Source organism: Anolis sagrei, chromosome 12 (assembly GCF_037176765.1).
Source record: "Anolis sagrei isolate rAnoSag1 chromosome 12, rAnoSag1.mat, whole genome shotgun sequence".
NCBI classification, from domain to species: Eukaryota; Metazoa; Chordata; class Lepidosauria; order Squamata; family Dactyloidae; genus Anolis; species Anolis sagrei.
Window position 1 is genome coordinate 1,076,968 of NC_090032.1, and position 21,609 is coordinate 1,098,576.

The following is a 21,609-nucleotide window of genomic DNA, read 5'->3' on the forward strand; positions in this document are numbered from 1 at the left end:
GCTCACGAGATGGCAACCATAAAGGTCAAAGGGGAAATGACTGGAAAGAAAGGATGGACACTTCAACGTTTACTGGCTTTGCCATCAGATTCCAAACTTTATTACGATGTTTGCAAACTGGCAACAGTTGGAGGAAGGGGACCAATGGCAAGGCATTCCCATTTCCCTCTTGGTGAAATCAGACACAAATCAGGGCTGCGGTTGTTGGTGGTGGCAGATGGTCAGCCGGGAAAGAGGCAGAAGTGGCTGGAGGGACCCAGGCCGGACCTCTTCCTACTTGGTGAACTTGATGCTCTCCTCCTGCTGGCGGATCAGGCAGGCGATGGGGCTGGCGATCCCGCCAATCAGGTTCCAGTATTCGTGGAAGCCAATCCGCCCGTCCTGGTTCTCATCCAGGTCGCAGATCAGCTTGTCCGCCGCCTGCTTGTTCTTGGTGTCCTGCAAGGAAGAAGAAGAAGGAGAAGTTCATAATAACATCAACAAGAATAAGGGAAAGGCAGTACAGTTGACCCTCCAAGTTTGTTGGTTTCACTATTATGGATTTGGTCAACCCCATGGTTGACGTTTGGCCATAGAACAGGCATGGGAAGATCTATCTATCTATCTATCTATCTATCTATCTATCTATCTATCTATTGAGACCTGAAGGTAGGCCTCTCTTAGGTCCATTACTAATCTATCTATCTATCTATCTATCTTTCTTTCTTTCTTTCTTTCTGTCTGTCTGCCTGCCTGCCTACCTACTTACCTACCTACCTAGATCTGAAGGTAGGCCTCTCTTAGGCCCATTACTCATCTATCTCTCTCTCTCTATCTATCTATCTATCTATCTATCTCTCTATCTGCCTACCTACCTATCTATTGGGACCTTAAGGTAGGCCTCTCTTAGGTCCATCACTCATCTGTCTGACTGTCTGTCTGTCCATCTATCTATCAGGACCTGAAGGTAGGCCTCTTTTAAATCCATCAGTGATCTATCTATCTATCTATCTATCTATCTATCTATCTCTCAGGACCTGAAGATAGACCTCTCTTAGGTCCATCACCCTCCCCCCCTCTATTGGGACCTGAAGATAGGCATCTCTTAAGTCCATCACTCTAGTATCTATCTATCTATCTATCTATCTATCTATCTATCTTGACATGAAGGTAGGCATCTCTTAGGTCCATCACTCATTTATCTATTTATCTATCTATCTGTTGGGACCTTAAGGTAGGCCTCTCTTAGGTCCATCACTCATCTGTCTGTCTGTCTGTCTGTCCGTCCGTCTGTCCAGCTATCTATCAGGACCTGAAAGTAAGCCTCTTTTAAATCCATCAGTGATCTCTCTCTCTCTCTCTCTCTCAGGACCTGAAGATAGGCCTCTCTTAGGTCCATCACTCCCCACCCCCTTATTGGGACCTGAAGATAGGCCTCTCTTAGGTCCATCACCCCCCCCTTATTGGGACCTGAAGATAGGCATCTCTTAGGTTCATCACTCTAGTATCTATCTATCTATCTATCTATCTATCTATCTATCTTGACCTGAAGATAGGCATCTATTAGGTCCATCACTCATTTATCTATTTATCTATCTATCTATTGGGACCTTAAGGTAGGCCTCTCTTAGGTCCATCACTCATCTGTCTGTCTGTCTGTTTGTCCAGCTATCTATCAGGACCTGAAAGTAAGCCTCTTTTAAATCCAACAGTGATCTATCTATCTATCTATCTATCTATCTATCTATCTATCTTGACCTGAAGGTAGGCATCTCTTAGGTCCATCACTCTAGTATCTATCTATCTATCTATCTATCTATCTATCTATCTATCTTGACTTGAAGATAGGCCTCTCTTAGGTCCATCACCCCCCCCCCCTTATTGGGACCTGAAGCTAGGCATCTCTTAGGTCCATCACTCTAGTATCTATCTATCTATCTATCTATCTATCTATCTATCTATCTTGACCTGAAGGTAGGCATCTCTTAGGTCCATCACTCTAGTATCTATCTATCTATCTATCTATCTATCTATCTATCTATCTATCTATCTATTGAGACCTGAAGGTGGGCTTCTGTTAAGTCAATCACTCAACTATCTATCTGTCTGTCTATCTATCTATCTATCTATCTATCTATCTATCTATCTATCGCCCTTGGTAATGTTGGAAGGTACAATAAGTGGGAAAAGAAGTTGGAATGGTGTCCTGAAGATGCTGAAGACCTGGGTTCCATGTATGGACTATAACCTGAAATGGATTCATTGCCCTGACCAGTGTGGCCTGGGGTGAGTTTGTCTTCATTTGGTTCAAAGGTCAACCTGAGTGCCCCACAACCATTCCCCCCCTCAAAGCTTACGGTGAGCATGTGGTTGAGCTCGTGGGTGAGCATCTTGCGGAAGCTCTTCTTGGTGATGCCCTGCCTCCTCTTGCAGCAGCAGCAGCATCCCCGGCTGGCGTAGTGCTCGTAGTTCTTGACCAGGGTCTGGATGGCCCACTCCAGCTCTGAGGGGTCGCAGGTCATGTCACCTCCTTTGACCCCACCTTTGGCCCCGCCCTTCGAACCACCTTTGAACTCTCCTTTGGCTTCTCCTGCAGGAACAACATGCAAGAAGGAAGGTTCACCTAAGGATAAGATCGCAAACTTAAGAGCACCTAAAGAAGCACCTAAAGCTTCAGAGAGCTTCTGTTCCACCATTCCAAAACTCCCTGCTTGGGCGGTGATGGCATGATCGTCAGCATAGATGAAGCTCTCTCTCTCTATATAGGACTCCATTATCAGAGAATGGGAAGATTAGGAATCAGCTGGTTTTCCCTGGAATAGGCAGTAAGAGCACCTCAAGCTTTGAAGAGCTTCTGTTCACCCATTCCAAAGCTCCCTGCTTGGGCGGTGATGGCATGATCGTCAGCATAGATGAAGCTCTCTCTATATATATAGGACTCCATTATCAGAGAATGGGAAGATTGGGAATCAGCTGGTTTCCCTTGTAAGAGGCAGTAAGAGCATCTCAAGCTTTGAAGAGCTTCTGTTCACCCATTCCAAAGCTCCCTGCTTGGGTGGTGATGGCACGATCGTCAGCATAGATGAAGCTCTCTCTCTATATATAGGACTCCATTATCAGAGAATGGGAAGATTAGGAATCAGCTGGTTTCCCCTGTAACAGGCAGTAAGAGCACCTCAAGCTTTGAAGAGCTTCTGTTCCACCCATTCCAAAACTCCCTGCTTGGGCGGTGATGGCACGATCGTCAGCATAGATGAAGCTCTCTCTCTCTATATATAGGACTCAATTATCAGAGAATGGGAAGATTAGGAATCAGCTGGTTTCCCTTGTAATAGGCAGTAAGAGCATCTCAAGCTTTGAAGAGCTTCTGTTCACCCATTCCAAAGCTCCCTGCTTGGGTGGTGATGGCACGATCGTCAGCATAGATGAAGCTCTCTCTCTATATATAGGACTCCATTATCAGAGAATGGGAAGATTAGGAATCAGCTGGTTTCCCCTGTAACAGGCAGTAAGAGCACCTCAAGCTTTGAAGAGCTTCTGTTCCACCCATTCCAAAACTCCCTGCTTGGGCGGTGATGGCACGATCGTCAGCATAGATGAAGCTCTCTCTCTATATATATAGGACTCAATTATCAGAGAATGGGAAGATTAGGAATCAGCTGGTTTCCCTTGTAATAGGCAGTAAGAGCACCTCAAGCTTTGAAGAGCTTCTGTTCACCCATTCCAAAGCTCCCTGTTTGGGCGGTGATGGCATGATCGTCAGCATAGATGAAGCGCTCTCTCTCTATATATAGGACTCCATTATCAGAGAATGGGAAGATTAGGAATCAGCTGGTTTCCCTTGTAATAGGCAGTAAGAGCACCTCAAGCTTTGAAGAGCTTCTGTTCACCCATTCCAAAGCTCCCTGCTTGGGTGGTGATGGCACGATCGTTGGCATAGAGGAAACTCTATGGATTCTGCTTTGGAGTCCTTCCTTCCTTTTGGGGCCCGGCCCTCCTCTGAAAAGGGGCCCTAATGGGGGCCACAAGGGACCGGCCCCTCCTTGGAAAGGAATGTATGCGGATCCTGCCCACAGAGGCCTCCGGGCAGCGGCGTCTGAGCATGCGCAGAGGGCCGGCTGGACCTGCCAAGCCTTTCCCGAGAAACCCAACCAGAAACCCAAGCTTCCTCCTGACTGTAGATTGTGAAGGTGTGGCAACAAACACCTTGAGGGCCAAGAAAAAGGAGATGAAAAAGGAAGGAATGTAGGAAAAAGGATAAGAAGGAAAGAAAAAGGAGGGAAGGAAGATAATGGAGAAAAGAAGGAGAGAAGAAAGGAAAAGAAGGAAAGAAAGGAAGAAGGAAGGGAAGAACGAAGGAAGGGAGGGAGGAGGGAAAGGAGATGGTAAGGAAAGATGAAGGAAAGGAAGGAAGGAAGGAAGGAAGATAAAGGAGAGAAAGGAAGGAGAGAAGAAAGTAAAAGAAGGAAAGAAAGGAAGAAGGAAGGGAAGAAATAAGGAAGGTAAGAGGGAAAGGAGATGGTAAGGATGGATGAAGGAAAGGAAGAAAGGAAGGAAGGAAGATAAAGAAGGAGAGAAAGGAAGGAGAGAAGAAAGTAAAAGAAGGAAAGAAAGGAAGAAGGAAGGAAGGAAAATAAGAAGAAGAAAAGAAAAAGAAGGGATGGATGGATGATGGAAGGAGGGAGGGAAGATAGGAAGGAAAAGAAGAAAGGGAGGAAGGAAAGAAGGAAGGGAGAGAGGAAGGATAGAAGGAAGGGAAGGAGGGAAGGAGGGAAAAAGGAAGAGAACAAAGAAAAAAGAGGAAAGGAAGTAAAACAAGAAGGAAGAGAAAAAGAAGAAGGGATGGATAGATGGAGGGAGGGAAGATAGGAAGGAAAAGAAGAAAGGGAGGAAGAAAAGAAGGAAGGAAGGGAGGATGGATGCATAGAAGGAAGGAAAGGAAGGGAGGGAGGGGGGAGAGAAAGGCAAAGAGAGGAAAGGAGAAGGAAGGGAAAGAAAAGAAAAGAAAAGAAAAGGGAGGATGGAAGGAAGGAAAGAGAAAGGAAGGGAGGGAGGATGGATAGAAGGAAAGAAGGGATGGAGGGAAGGAGGGAAAAGAGGAAGGAAGGAGGAGAACGAAGAAAAAGAGGAAGGAAGGAAGAAAAAGAAGAAAGAAAGAAAGAAAGAAAGAAAGGAAAAGCAGAAGGAAGGAAGGAAAGAAGGCAAGGAAAGAAAAGAAGGAAGGAAGGATGAAGGAAAAAGGAGGGAAGGAATGAAGGAAGGAGGAAAGAAGAAATGAACAGAAAAAAGGAAGGAAGGAAAGGAAGGAGAGATGGAAGGATTATTATTGTTATTATCCTCATCCTCTCTTTTATTATCTCTAATAATAACAGTGTTTGCTGTGGACTCATCTTGTTGTGTTTCAAATAATAATAATAATAATAATAATATCTTATTATGTCCATCGTTATTGAATTCCATCCTGTGTGATCTCTCTCTGATGAGAACCAAAGCATCCAACACTAAAAACGACACAACAGACAACCGAAAAACTACAAATCCAGTAGAAGTCCAGTAGAAGTCCAGTAGAAAGGCGGAGACCCCTGCCTTCAAGTTGGTGTGAACTGCAGCGGAGAGTTCCACAGTTCCTGGAAGCCAAGTTTGGGACCAACTGATGAAATGTGCCCCAACAGGCAGCTCAAAGCCAGAACTGCATTCAGTCTCCCTTTACTTTCTCCTCTCCTTACTTTGTAACAAAGCCCCCCTTAGAGTCACTTGAAACTTGCAACTTTTAACCTTTTCGCTTGATCCATTGTGTCTTCCCCTGCCTCAAACTAACTCAGACTTCTTGGGCATCCCGGGGATTCCGAATCTGCACCCGTTAAAACCGCGGATACGGAGTCTTTCCTATTGGACCCCTGTATCCGCTAAAATCTCAAAATGGTGGATCGGCCCCGTTTCAATTTCATATTTTTCTGCGCTTGATTCCTAACCAAACTGCTCTCTCGCTTTTCTCAATTTGGATCCCTACGCCCGGGAAATAATTATTTTGTTTTAAGTAATATAATTTGACAGAAAACAACACTTGTGTTGACGATTGATCTTTGTTTGGGTTGCAAATCCCATTGATTCCCATTTTGCAAGAAAGGCTTTCCGCCTTTGCTGCAAAGGGGAATTCCACCTTCTGGGCCTTTCGTTTTCCTTACAAGGGCTGTGGCCGAAGGAAAGTTCTAGAAGGGGGAGAAAGGTGGGCGGAATTTGGCCCGGATCCCGGGATTTGGGGCTCGGCCCTTGCCAACCGGAGCAACGAGTAAACAGAGAGATGGGAAAGTGTGCATGCAAGCGGTGCAGGCCGTAAAAGGCAAAAACCAGGGGCCAGTCTGCCTCCGAAAGCAGGAAAACAAGCCCATCATCATCATCATCATCATCATCCATTCCCTTTCTCTGGATGCTTCCATTGCAATTGCAATTGCACAACTTTGTGATTCCGATTGGGTTACTGTTTGCAACTTCCCAGAATTTGCAAATGGTTTGGCCTTCTTGGAATATTATGTATGTAATGTATGTATGTAGGTGAAGTGGCCCTCCCCCTCATACATGCAAGGGGAAGGGGCTAGGTGAAGTGCCCCTCACTGGGGAAAGGAACTTGGCATGTGTATGAAGAAGAAAGGAAGGAGGAAAAGAGGAGGAAAGGAGGAGGTAGGGACGCAAAGAAAGGAAAAGGGAGGAAGGGAAAAAGAAGGGAAAGAGAGGAAAGGAGAAGGGAAACAAAAGGGAGGATGGAAGGAAGGAAAGAGAAAGGAAGGAAAGGAAATGAAAGGAAGGAAGGAAAAAAGAAGGGAAAGAGAGGAAAGGGGAAGGAAGGGAAAGAAAAGAAAAGGGAGGATAGAAGGAAGGAAAGAGAAAGGAAGGAAAGGAAAGGAAGGGAAAAAAGAAGGGAAATAGAGGAAAGGAGAAGGAAGGGAAAGAAAAGGGAGGATGGAAGGAAGGAAAGAGAAAGGAAGGAAGGAAAGGAAAAGGAAGGAAGGAAGGAAGGAAGGAAGGAAGGGAAAAAGAGGGGGGAAAGAGGAAAGGAGAAGGAAGGGAGGAAAAGAAAGAAAAAAGAACAAGGGGGAGAGAGAAAGAAAGAAAGAAAGAAAGAAAGAAAGAAAGAAAGGAAAGAAAGAAAGGAAAGGGGAAGGAAGGAAGGAAGGAAGGAAGGAAGGGAAAAAAGAAGGAATAGAGAAGAAAGGGGAAGGAAGGGAAAGAAAAGAAAAGGGAGGATGGAAGGAAAGAGAAAGGAAGGAAAAGAAAGGAAAGGAAGGAAGGGAAAAAAGAAGGAAAAGAGAGGAAAGGTGAAGGAAGGAAAAGAAAAGAGAGAATGAAGGGAAGGGAAGAGAAAGGAAGGAAGGAAGGAAAGGAAAGGATAGAAGAAAGGGAAAAAAGGGGGAAGAAGGAAAGAAAGAAAAAGGGAAAGAAAGAAAAAAGAAGGGAAAGAAAGGATAGAAGGAAGTGAAAGAAAAAGGAAGGATGGAAGGAAGGGGGAAAAGAAGCAAAGTGAGGGGAAGGAAGAGAAGGGAAGAAAGAAAGAAAGAAAGAAAGAAAGGAAGGAAGGAAGGAAGGAAGGAAGGAAGGAACAAAGGGAGGGAGGGAAAGGCAAAGAGAGGAAAGGAGAAGGAAGGGAAAGAAAAGAAAAGGGAAGATGGAAGGAAGGAAAGAGAAAGAAAGGAAGGATGGAAGGATGGAAGGAAGGAAGGAAGGAAGGAAGGAAGGAAGGAAGGAAGGAAGGGCAAAAAGAGGGGAAAGAAGGGAAGGGGAAAGAATGGAGGAAAAGAAAGGAAAAAGAATGAAGGGGAAAAAGAAAGAAGGAAGGAAAGAAAGAAAAGAAATCAAGAAAGAGAAAAAGAAGGGAAAGAAAGGATAGAAGGAAGTGAAACAAAAGAAAAGGAAGGGTGGAAGGAAGAGAAAAAAGAAGTATTGTTAGTATTATATTGCATTACATTATAATATTATGGTCAGTAGTATAGGAATATACATTATTGTATATACATATAATACTGAAAATAATATGGTGAAATAATACTAATAACATAACAATAATGTTGCAATATTGTATTATTAGTAGAACCAGTAGTAAATATATTTTAGATTAATATCACTATATGTTATTATTATTATATAATTATTATATTGCAATAGTATTATATTGCATTACATTATAATATTATGGCCAATATTATAGGTATATACATTATTGTATACACATATAATACTGAAAATAATATTATAATTTAGTAATTCTAATAATATAACAAAAATGTTGCCTCCGCACTGCAATATTATTAGTAATATTACATATACAATTATTATATTGTACTTTATTATGATACTGCAGTATATATAATACACTATAAGTATATATGTATTTTTTTGCAACTGGAATGCCTTGCTTTTCCAAAGCCGAAGCATTGCTTTCCCGTCTATTTTGTGTTGCCCTGACGTTGAACTTGGCCGTGGAAGGCCTTCCTCTCAATGCCCCATTGTCTCCCCATTTCCTCTTGTCTGTTCTATGGGGATTTTTCAGTCCCATTCATTCCGGAGGGGAAATCCTCCATCTCCGACGGGAAGGAAACCCTCCCATAAAATGGCCCCGGAGCTAAGAACAATGAGAAAAACAACACGCAAAACAAACAACAAGGAGAAAAAGCAAATAAGACTATCTAGGCAAAATATTGAGTTTTTTCTCCTATGCAGACGACGAAGACATCAATGCCCATCTGGAGGATACATTGATCAATACAGGAGCAGAACCGTATGATAATCAATAATGCAGAGTCACAACAACGAGACAAAGTAAATAAGACTATCTAGGCAAGATATTGAGTTTTTTCTCCTATGCAGACGACGAAGACATCAATGCCTATCTGGAGGATATATTGCGAAGACATCAATGCCTATCTGGAGGATATATTGATCAATACAGGAGCAGAACCGTATGATAATCAATAATGCAGAGTCACAACAACGAGAAAAAGCAAATAAAACTATCTAGGCAAGATATTGGGTTTCTTCTCCTATGTAGACGACGAAGACATCAATGCCTATCTGGAGGATATATTGCGAAGACATCTATGCCTATCTGGAGGATATATTGATCAATACAGGAGCAGAATCGTATGATAATCACTAATGCAGAGTCACAACAACGAGAAAAAGCAAATAAGACTATCTAGGCAAGATATTGGGTTTCTTCTCCTATGCAGACGACGAAGACATCAATGCCTACCTGGAGGAGATATTGATCAATACAGGAGCAGAACCGTATGATAATCAATAATGCAGAGTCACAATAGCGAGAAAAAGCAAATAAGACTATCTAAGCAAGATATTGGGTTTCTTCTCCTATGCAGATGACGAAGACATCAATGCCTATCTGGAGGATATATTGATCAATACAGGAGCAGAATCGTATGACAATCAATAACCCTTGTCTCGATGGCACTATGATCCATATAGGATCGTAATATAGACGGAATACTCCTTAATTAATGCAGATGGAATACTCATTAATACATCATCGCATATAGGATGATACTCCTATAGACCATATACTTTCTTAAAAAGGATCATAAGCCTATGTAGACAATAGTAATATAGGATCGTATTCCTATAGACAATATACTCTCTTAACAAAGGATTGTAATCCTATCTAGACGATATTCATATAGGATCGTATTCCTATAGACCATATACTCTCTTAAAAACGATCATAATCCTATGTAGATGATATTCATATAGGATCGTACTCCTATAGACCATATACTCTCTTAAAAAGGATCATAAGCCTATGTAGACGATTTTCATATAGGATCGTACTCCTATAGACAATATACTCTCTTAACAAAGGATTGTAATCCTATGCAGATGATATTCATATAGGATCGTACTCCTATAGACCATATACTCTCTTAACAAAGGATTGTAATCCTATGTAGACGATATTCATATAGGATCGTACTCCTATAGACGATATACTCTATTAGCAAAGGATTGTAATCCTATGTAGACAATAATCATATAGGAACGTATTCCTATAAACAATATACTCTCTTAAAAAGGACCATATGCCTATGTAGATGATATTCGTATAGGATCGTACTCTTATAGGCAATATACTCTCTTAAAAAGGATCAGAAGCCTATGTAGACGATATTCATATAGGATCGTACTCCTATAGACAATATAATCTCTTAACAAAGGATTGTAATCCTATCTAGATGATAATCATATAGGATCATACTCCTATAGACCATATACTTTCTTTAAAAGGATCATAAGCCTATGTAGACAATAATAATATAGGACTGTACTCCTATAGACAATATACTCTCTTCACAAAGGATCGCAATTCTATGCAGACGATATTCATATAGGATTGTAATCCTATCTAGACGATAATAGTATAGGATCATACTCCTATAGACCATATACTCTCTTAACAAAGGATCATAAGCCTATGTAGATGATAATAATATAGGATTGTAATCCTATCTTGATGATAATCGTATAGGATTGTACTCCTATAGATGATATACTCTATTAGCAAAGGATCATAATCCTATGCAGATGATATTCATATAGGATTGTAATCCTATCTAGACGATAATAATATAGGATTGTAATCCTATAGACGATATATTCTCTTAACAAAGGATTGTAATCCTATCTAGACGATAATCATATAGGATCGTATTCCTATAGGCGATATACTCTCTTAAGAAAGGATCGCAATCCTATCTAGACGATAATCATATAGGATCGTACTCCTATAGACAATATGCTCTCTTAACAAAGGATCGTAATCCTATCGAGATTCGTGCAAGATCGAAACCCTTTCCACCCGACATACACGTATGTAACATTTGGAAACGTGTGGGAATGCCTCTTCCCTGTTTCCTTCCCCAAAACACTGAGGACTAGCGGATTCGACAAACGCAGCAAACCCTCAAAGAAAGCCTTCCCCCCAAAATGGAGTTTTTCCAAGCTTGTGATTTTTACCTGATCCTTGGAAAGAAATTCCCCCAAAGGTTGCAAATCCAGAGCCGGTCTCAGAATGGTGGCTGGTTCCTTTCGGGGCGGACTTTAAATCCCAGGGAAGGAAAACACACAACGCAACAACAACAACGACGGAGTCGGGAGGTGGTCGGACTTCTCGTTGGGCTGCGTTTCCAATTCTGGATCTTGCACAACCACAATCCGGGAGCGTCCTCTGCCTGCTTCCCGATCCCGCCCTGGATCGCTCTGGTTTCTCTCGGCCGGACCTGTCACGACGGACAATGAGGCCACAGTGCCCACAATTGGCCACGCCACAAAGGAAGTGGCCCTCTGCCCAGACATTACACGGCCCTTTGTCTCGGGGTTGATCCGCGTGTATACGCGTTATGTCCAGCTGCACATCGAAAAGTGTTTTGCAGCACAAGGCCCCACAACATACATGGGATCGGCACCTTCTTTTACTTTCCCCCCAGTTCTCTGGGTTTGAAACCGTTACGGACTCTAGTCCGAACTTTATACTTCCCCAATGGATAGCTCTTATAAAGTGCGGACACAAAATAGGAGCAGATTTCCTGATCTGGAAGCCACAATACTCTGACTGATTGGGCCTGGCTTCCATAGATATCAGTTCGTTACGGACTCTGATCCGAACTTTAAAGGGACCACTGGCTCGCTCCTAGATATGAGTTCGTTACGGACTCTGCTCCAAACTTTACAACTCCATTACAGACTCTGCTCCAAACTTTAAAGGGCCCACTGGCTCGCTCCTAGATATGAGTTCGTTACGAACTCTGCTCCGAACTTTATGAGTCCGTTATGGACTCTTCTCCGAACTTTAAAGGGCCCAGTGGATCGCTCCTAGATATGAGTTCATTACGGACTCTGCTCCGAACTTTAGGAGTCAGTTACGGACTCTGCTCCGAACTTTAAAGGGCCCAGTGGATTGCTCCTAGATATGAGTTCGTTACAGACTCTGCTCTGAACTTTACGAGTGCGTTACGGACTCTGTTCCGAACTTTAAAGGGCCAGTGGATCACTCCTAGATATGAGTTCATACAGACTGTGCTCTGAACTTTACGAGTCCGTTACGGACTCTGCTCCGAACTTTAAAGGGCCCAGTGGATCGCTCCTAGATATGAGTTCGTACAGACTCTGCTCCAAACTTTATGAGTCCATTACGGACTCTGCTCCGAACTTTAAAGGACCCAGTGGATCGTTCCTAGATATGAGTCCGTTACGGACTCTGCTCCGAACTTTAAAGGGCCCAGTGGATCGCTCCCAGATACGAGTCCGTTATGGACTCTGCTCCGAACTTTAAAGGGCCCAGTGGATCGCTCCTAGATATGAGTCCGTTATGGACTCTGCTCCGAACTTTAAAGGGCCCAGTGGATCGCTCCTAGATATGAGTTCGTTACAGACTCTGCTCTGAACTTTAGAGTCCGTTACGGACTCTGCTCCGAACTTTAAAGGGCCCACTGGCTCGCTCCTAGATATGAGTTCGTTACGGACTCTGCTCCGAACTTTAGGAGTCCGTTATGGACTCTGCTCCGAACTTTAAAGGGCCCAGTGGATCACTCCTAGATATGAGTTCGTTACGGACTCTGCTCTGAACTTTACGAGTCCATTACGGACTCTGCCCCGAACTGTAAACTTACCCAATGGATAGCTCCTATAAAGTACAGATACAAAATTGGAGCAAAGCACTGTAACCAGCAGGGATCAATGCCATATGCATCGTGGGAGTTGTAGTTTCCCAATGTCTTGGGTCTTTGGTGCCTTTGATTCCCCACACAATGGAATCACCATGGCTGAAAGTTGTAGGCATGCTGGGAGTTATAGTTTCCCAAGGTCTTGAGCCTCCTCTGAGTGCATCTGTATACCATTGGATGAATGCAATTCAGCACAACTGAAACCACTATTGTTCAATGCTATAGGCACCCCGGGAGTTGTAGTTCCCCAAAGCCTTTAACTGAGTGCTTTGGGATCCTGGGAGTTATAGTTTCCCAAGGTCTTGAACCCCCTCTGAGCAAGTCTTTATACCATTGAATGAATGCAGTTCGGCACCATTGTAACCACCATAGCTCAATGCTGTAGGAGTTGTAGTTCCCCAAGGCCTTTAACTCAGTGCTTTGGGATCCTGGGAGTTGTAGTTTCCCAAGGTCTTGAGTCTTCTCTGCGTGTGTCTATATACCATTGAATGAATGCAGTTTGGCACCTCTGTAACCATCATAGCTCAATGCTATAAGTGTTTTAGTTCCCCAAGGCCTTTAACTGAGTGCTTTGCGATCCCGGGAGTTATAGTTTCCCAAGGTCTTGAACTTCCTCTGAGCAAGTCTTTATACCATTGAATGAATGCAGTTTGGCACCTCTGCAACCACCATAGCTCAATGCTATAGGAGTTGTAGTTCCCCAAGGTCTTTAACTGAGTGCTTTAGGATCCTAGGAGTTATAGTTTCCCAAGGTCCTGAGTCTCCTATATACCATTGAATGAATGCAGTTTGGCACCACTGTAACCATCATAGCTCAATGCTATAAGACTTTTAGTTCCCCAAGGCCTTTAACTGAGTGCTTTGGGATCCTGGGAGTTATAGTTTCCCAAGGTCTTGAACTTCCTCTGAGCAAGTCTTTATACCATTGAATGAATGCAGTTTGGCACCACTGTAACCACCATAGTTCAATGTGTCGCAGGAGTTGTAGTTCCCTAAGGTCTTTCACCTTCTCACCCAAATTCTCCCAGGATCAAACAGCATTGAATCTGAGTTAAAGTAGGGAGAATGCTGGGATGTGTAGTCCTTGTACCCAACCCTGGGCAGGAATGCATCCTCCTTTGTGTCCCGGGATGCTCCCTGTTGCAAAGCAGGAGGAGCGGAGGCGGTTCCGATGCAGCCGTCCTGATAGGGAACCGGATCCCGTGCACAAACCCAGACAATCCGGTTGGGCCAGGAAGTCCCATCGTCCCCAGACCTTGCCCTGTTTGGGGCCACTGTCAACATGTATGTAGACGATATACTGCTTGTGTTGGAGAGCGACGCTTGAAGGTTGTCTTTGTTGTCATGCATTTCTGACTTTTGTAGGCTTTCGTAAAATGCGGAAGTTTTCTATGATGGGACTCGGAATGTTTTCGGCTGCATTTTCAATCCTTTTCGGTTGTGTGTTCGGTGCAAAAAAATTGCAATGTCAGATGCATTTCCGATTCTGCAAAACCCTATTTTCAATGCATTTGTTTTCATTTTCAATTGCGTATACAATATGAAAAATCCATATTTTTTTGCTTGTCTTTTCAACGCAGGAATTATATATATATAGACACACACACACACACATACATTCACACACACACACACACACACACATATATTTGCAAAATAATCATTTGTGTCTGAATTTTCAAATGTCGAAAAATTTCACTTCACCTGCAATTTTGCTTGCATTTTCCATGCAAAATGTTCATTTTTGCCTGTGCATTTTTGATGCAAAAAATTCATTTTTGCTTGCATTTTTGAAGCGAAAAAAATATTTTTTCTTGCGCTTTCCATGCAAAAAAATAAAATAAAAATTCACTTGCATTTTTGATGCAAACATTTTTTCCACTGTGTTTTCAATGCAATGCAATTTTTCCCCACTGTGTTTTCGATGCAAAAAATGCAATTTGGCTGTATTTCTGATGCAAAAACATAATTTTTCAACTGTGCTTCCTATGCAGAATTTTTTTTACCTGTATTTGTGATGCAAAAAAATCAATTTTTGCTTGCAATTTCATAGTGAAATTTTTTTCTTACGTTTTCCATGCAAAAAAAAATCACTTGCATTTTTGATGCAAACATTTTTTTCCATTGAGTTTTCGATGCAAAAAATTCAATTTTCCCGTACTTTTGATGCAAAACATATTTTTTCCACTGTGCTTCCGATGCAGAATTTTGTTTAACCTGTATTTGTGATGCAAAAAAACCCATTTTTGCTTGCAGTTTCATAGTGAAAATTTTTTTTCTTACGTTTTCCATGCAAAAAAAAAATCACTTGCATTTTTGATGCAATTTTTCCCCCACTGTGTTTTTGATGCAAAAAATTCAATTTGGCTGTGCTTCTGATGTAAAAACATAATTTTCCACTGTGCTTCTGATGCAGAACATTCATTTTTACCTGTATTTGCAATGCAAAAAAAAATCCATTTTGCTTGCATTTTCGAAGCGAATATATATATATTTTTCTTGCGCTTTCCATGCAAAAAAATAATAATAAAAATTCACTTGCATTTTTGATGCAAACATTTTTTTCCACTGTGTTTCTAATGCAAAAAATTCAATTTGGCTGTGCTTCTGATGCAAAAACATAATTTTCCCACTGTGCTTCCGATGCAGAAAATTCATTTTTTACCTGTATTTGCAATGCATTTTTGCTTGCTTTTCCAATGCAATTGAGCCAGAGCAGGGAAAATGGTTTCAAACCACATTAACTCTGCAGTGTAGATGCAAACCCTCTGAATTGATGCAGCCTCCCACGAAGAATCCCCAAATGGGGACCTTTGTGGACTGCATTGCCCAGAATCCACCACCCAGCACCAACAACGGTGAGGGAGGAGGGTTTTTGTGATATTTACAGACCCGAGCAACACAACATAAGAAATATATAAAAGTCTAAGGAGGTATGTAAGTTTGATTGTTGGTTCATTTGAGCCATGCAGATTCCACCCCAATTGAGAGAGAAAGGAACACTGGGATGCCTGCGGTGGAGGAAAACCATGAAATCTAGAATTGAATTGTCCCCGCCTGAAAGCCTTCACTTGTGTGGTGTGCAGTCTGTGGAGGAAAGGGTTAAGGGAGAGGCAGGGGGCGGGGGTAATGCAAATTCCACACCAATGGAGAGAGTAAGGAACACTGGGATGCCTACGGTGGAGGAAAACCATGAAATCTAGAATTGAATTGTCCTCCTCTGAAAGCCTTCACTTGTGTGGTGAACAGTCTGTGGAGGAAAGGGTTAAGGGAGAGGCAGGGGCCGGGGGTCATGCAAATTCCACACCAATGGAGAGAGTAAGGAACATTGGGATGCCTGCAATGGAGGAAAAATATGAAATCTAGAATTGAGTTGTCCTCCTCTGAAAACCTTCACTTGGATGGGGAGCAGTCTGTGGAGGAAAGGGTTAAGGGAGAGGCAGGGGCGGGGTCATGCAAATTTCACACCAATGGAGAGAGTAAGGAACATTGGGATGCCTGCAATGGAGGAAAAATATGAAATCTAGAATTGAGTTGTCCTCCTCTGAAAACCTTCACTTGGATGGGGAGCAGTCTGTGGAGGAAAGGGTTAAGGGAGAGGCAGGGGCGGGGTCATGCAAATTCCACACCAATGGAGAGAGTAAGGAACACTGGGATGCCTGCGGTGGAGGAAAAACCATGAAATCTAGAATTGAATTGCCCCCGCCTGAAAGCCTTCACTTGGGTGGTGAGCAGTGTGTGGAGGAAAGGGTTAAGGGAGAGGCAGGGGGCAGGGGGGTCATGCAAATTCCACACCAATGGAGAGAGAAAGGAACACTGGGATGCCTGCGGTGGAGGAAAAACCATGAAATCTAGAATTGAATTGCCCCCGCCTGAAAGCCTACACTTGGGTGGTGAGCAGTGTGTGGAGGAAAGGGTTAAGGGAGAGGCAGGGGTGGGGTAATACAAATTCCACTCCAACGGAGAGAGTAAGGAACACTGGGATGCCCACAGTGGAGGAAAAACATGAAATCTAGAATTGAATTGCCCTCGTCTGAAAGCCTTCACTTGGGTGGTGAGCAGTCTATGGAGGAAAGGGTTAAGGGAGAGGCAGGGGGCGGGATCATGCAAATTCCACACCAATGGAGAGAGTAAGGAACATTGGGATGCCTGCGGTGGAGGAAACACAGTGTCTCCTGATTGGTGGGAGCTAGAGCTTATCTAAGTGGACACTCCAGTCACATACACACACATATATTTTCACTTTTATTATGTGTATAGATAGATAATATATTATTATATTTATTCTAATATTAATTTAAATCCTGCTTTGCCTCTATGCTGACAGAGACTCAAAGTGGTTATGTATCCATTATTAGTATTATAATTTATTATTATTATTATTATTATTATTATTATTATTATATTTATTTAAACCCTGCTTTGTCTTGATCCCAAAGGACACTCAAAGCATTTATGTATCCATTATTAGTATTATAATTTATTATTATTATTATTATTATTATTATTATTATATTTATTTAAACCCTGCTTTGTCTTGATCCCAAAGGACACTCAAAGCATTTATGTATCCATTATTAGTATTATAAAGTATTATTATTAGATAAAATATTATTATAATATTAATTTAAACCCCACTTTATCTCTATCCTAAAAGAGACTCAAAGCGGTTATGTATCCATTAGTAAATATAATAACAATATTATATTATTGTTATTATATTTATTATAATATTAATTTAAATCCTGCTTTGCCTTTATCCTAAAAGAGACTCAAAGCGGTTATGTATCCACTATTATTATAATATAATAATATATATAATTATAATATATTATTATATTTATTATAATAATATATTATATTTATTATAATATTGATTTAAACCCCGCTTTGTCTTGATCCCAAAGGAGATTCAAAGTGGTTATGTATCCACTATTAGTATTATAATGCATTATTATTATTATTATTATTATTATTATATATTATATTTATTATTAAATATATTATGATATTTAGTATAATATTAATTTAAACTCCGCTTTGTCTTGATCCCAAAGGAGACTCAACGTGGGTATGTATCCATTATTATTATAATGTATTATTAATAAATATAATAATATATAATAATAATAATACATTATAATAATAGTGGATACATACCCACTTTGAGTCTCTTTTAGGATCAAGACAAAGCGGAGTTTAAATTAATATTATACTAAATATCATAATGTATTATTATAATTTATAATAAATATATATTATTATATTTATTATAATATTAATTTAAACTCCGCTTTGTCTTGATCCCAAAGGAGACTCAAAGTGGGTATGTGTCCACTATTAGTAATATAATGTATTATTATAATTATAATTATATATTATTATAATATTAATTTAAACCCCACTTTATCTCTATCCTAAAAGAGACTCAAAGCGGTTATGTATCCACTATTATTATTATTATTATTATTATTATTATTATTATATTTATTATTATAATATATTATTATATTTATTATTATATTTATTATAATATTAATTTAAACCTCACTTTATCTCTATCCTAAAAGAGACTCAAAGTGGTTATGTATCCACTATTATTATGATGTATTATTATTATTATTATTATTATATATTATTATATTTATTATAATATATTATTATATCTATTATTATAATATATTATTATATTTATTACAATATTAATTTAAACCCCGCTTTGTCTTGATCCCAAAGGAGACTCAAAGTGGTTATTTACCCACTATTATTATAATGTATTATAATTTATTATTATTATTATATTATATTTATTATTGTATATTATTATATTTATTATAATATATTATTATATATTATTACAATATTAATTTAAACCCCGCTTTGTCTTGATCCCAAAGGAGTCTCAAAGTGGTTATATATCCACTATTATTATAATGTATTATTATAATGTATTATTATATTATTATAATATTAATTCAAACCCCACTTTATCCTAAAAGAGACTCAAAGTGGCTATGTATCCACTATTATTATAATGTTTTATTATTATTATATATTATTATATTTATTATTATAAAAATATATTATTATATTTATTATTATTATAATATATTATTATATTTATTATTATTATAATATATTATTATATTTATTATTATTATAATATATTATTATATTTATTATTATAATATATTATTATATATTATTATAATATTAATTTAAACCCTACTTTGTCTTGATCCCAAAGGAGACTCAGAGTGGTTATGTATCCACTATTATTATAATGTTTTATTATTATTATATATTATTATATTTATTAGTATATTAATTCAAACCCCGCTTTGTCTTGATCCCGAAGGACGCCCAAAACGGCTTAACGCAAAGGCATTGCCATACAATCCAAAACATACAAAGATGCAAAAAAACAAAACATAAACAGTATTTTTAAAAAAATAATCACAGGTAAAATCCATTAAATCATATTCAAAGTTTCACCTAAAATTATGACCCTATTCCCACTCTTAGGCCAGAAGTCCGTCTCAACGGGAATCCGAAATTCCGGCGTGTCTCATTTATGGCGGATGCGGGGACCCGATTTTGGTGCGAAGCATTATTGCAGAATTTTTCACGTACATTTTGCTTTTACTTCCATCCCAGATTTCTCCCCAGACCTGTCAGCTTCATAGAAAACGCCCGAAACATGCCGTAACACGCCTTGCAACGCGAGAATGCCGATATCTGCCCGAATTCCGCCGCGAAACAACAAGCAACGTCCCATCCCCGTATTGATAAGATCCCAAGCCCGCCGACCCACTTCAAGGCGCGACCCTTCCAGCTGCCCTTACCGTGCATGGTTGCGCTTATGCTCTTGCTTTCACCCGTCGCCCGTCTCCTTTCGCCAATCCTCCGCTGTTTACCGGAACGGCGCTAATATGTGACGAGACGCCTCCCTCCGCTTGCATGTACCTGAGTCACGAGGCCAGGTGTGTTTTTTTGGGGACTTCCTTTTAAAGAGTAATGTCTTGCTTTTTAATGCAGGGCGTTCCGATGGGAAGGGCTTCACGACATCGCTGAGTTAAAAAAAAATAAACAGGGAGCGCAACAGCGCAATTGCGCCATCGCAGGATTCCTGACAGGCCTCCTTGGCGTGTCTCCTGGCTGGCGATACGGAGCATCACCGCCCGTGCGTAAAGCCCGAGGAATGACTCGTAGGCGCATCGCACTCCGTCAGAGCTTAAACTCTAAAAATGGACTGCGATACACAATAAGGCGGAGGAATTACGCAATGGCGCAACGTCAAAGTGGCTAACGTCAAAGATTGGATAGTAAGGAGATCACACTCTATTCAGTTTCAGCCTTACCCCAATGGTACACCTATATGAATGGACCGTAATGCATAATAATGCGAAGGAAATATGCAATAATGTAAAGGAAGCACGCAATTGCGCAATCGTGCAATAGCACGCTCTATTCAGTTTCAGCCTTAACCCAATGGTCCACCTATATGAATGGACCGTGGTGCATAATAATGCGAAGGAAATATGCAGTAATGTAGAGGAAACACGCAATGGCGCATTCGCGCAATAGCACAAAGCAAAAGTTGTTGCAGAGGCATTTAGTGTAGCAATTTCAGCCTTAACTGAATGGTCTACTTTTATGAATGGACCATGGTGCATAATAACGAAAAGGAAATATGTGGTAATGTAGAGGAAACACGCAATTGTACAATAGCGCAATAGCACAAAGCAAAAGTGGCTATTGTCAAAGGTGTTGCAGAGGCATGAACTGTAGTAATTTCAGCCTTAACCAAATGGTCTACTTCTACGAATGGTGCATAATAACACAAAGGAAAGATGTGATAATGCAGAAGAAGCACACAATCACGCAACATCGAAGTGGCTAACGTCAAAGATTGGATAGAAAGGAGATCACGCTCTATTCGGTTTCAGCCTTACCCCAATGGTACACCTATATGAATGGACCGTAGTGCATAATAATGCAAAGGAAAGATGTGATAATGTAGAGGAATTACGCAATGGCGCACCGTCGAAGTGGCTAATCGCAATAAGGCAGAGGAATTACGCAATGGCGCAACGTCGAAGTGGCTAACGTCAAAGATTGGATAGTAAGGAGATCACGCTCTATTCAGTTTCAGCCTTAACCCAATGGTCCACCTATACGAATGGACCGTGGTGCATAATAATGCAAAGGAAAGATGTGATAATGTAGAGGAATTACGCAATTGCGCAATCGTGCAACAGCACAAAGCAAAAGTTGTTGCAGAGGCATGAACTGTAGTGACTTCAGCCTTAACCGAATGGTCTATGAATGGACCATGGTGCATAATAATGAAAAGGAAATATGTGGTAATGTAGAGGAAACACGCAATTGTGCAATAGCACAATAGCACAAAGCAAAAGTGGCTATTGTCAAAGATGTTGCAGGGGCATGAACTGTAGTAATTTCAGCCTTAACCCAATGGCACACCTATACAAATGGACCGTGGTGCATAATAATGTGAAGGAAATATGCAGTAATGAAGAGGAAACACGCAATGGCGCATTTGCGCAATAGCACAAAGCAAAAGTAGCTATTGTCAAAGGTGTTGCAGAGGCATGAACTGTAGTAATTTCAGCCTTAACCGAATGGTCTACTTCTATGAATGGTGCATAATAACACAAAGGAAAGATGTGATAATGCAGAAGAAGCACACAATCACGCAACGTCGAAGTGGCTAACGTCAAAGATTGGATAGTAAGGAGATCATGCTCTATTCAGTTTCAGCCTTAACCCAATGGTCCACCTATACAAATGGACCGTAGTGCATAATAATGCAAAGGAAAGATATGATAATGTAGAGGAATTAAGCAATGGCGCACCGTCAAAGTGGCTAATCGCAATAAGGCAG

General features: G+C 40.7%; 1 protein-coding gene across 2 annotated transcripts; it reads right to left on the reverse strand.

Moving 5' to 3' along the window:
- Positions 1-68: 68 nt before the first annotated feature.
- S100A16 (S100 calcium binding protein A16) lies at positions 69-19,704 on the reverse strand. Of its 2 annotated transcripts, none has more exons than XM_060757956.2 (3): positions 19,547-19,704; positions 2,337-2,569; positions 69-438 (listed from the first exon to the last, which is right to left on the reverse strand). In XM_060757956.2, exons 1-3 carry the CDS (start codon positions 19,551-19,553, stop codon positions 274-276), a joined length of 405 nt encoding a protein of 134 aa, XP_060613939.2. In that variant the 5' UTR covers positions 19,554-19,704; the 3' UTR covers positions 69-273. The 2 variants fall into 2 exon arrangements, with proteins under 2 accessions (XP_060613939.2, XP_060613940.2); XM_060757957.2 differs by lacking the exon at positions 19,547-19,704 and adding an exon at positions 10,996-11,614.
- Between the last annotated feature and the right edge of the window lie 1,905 nt (positions 19,705-21,609).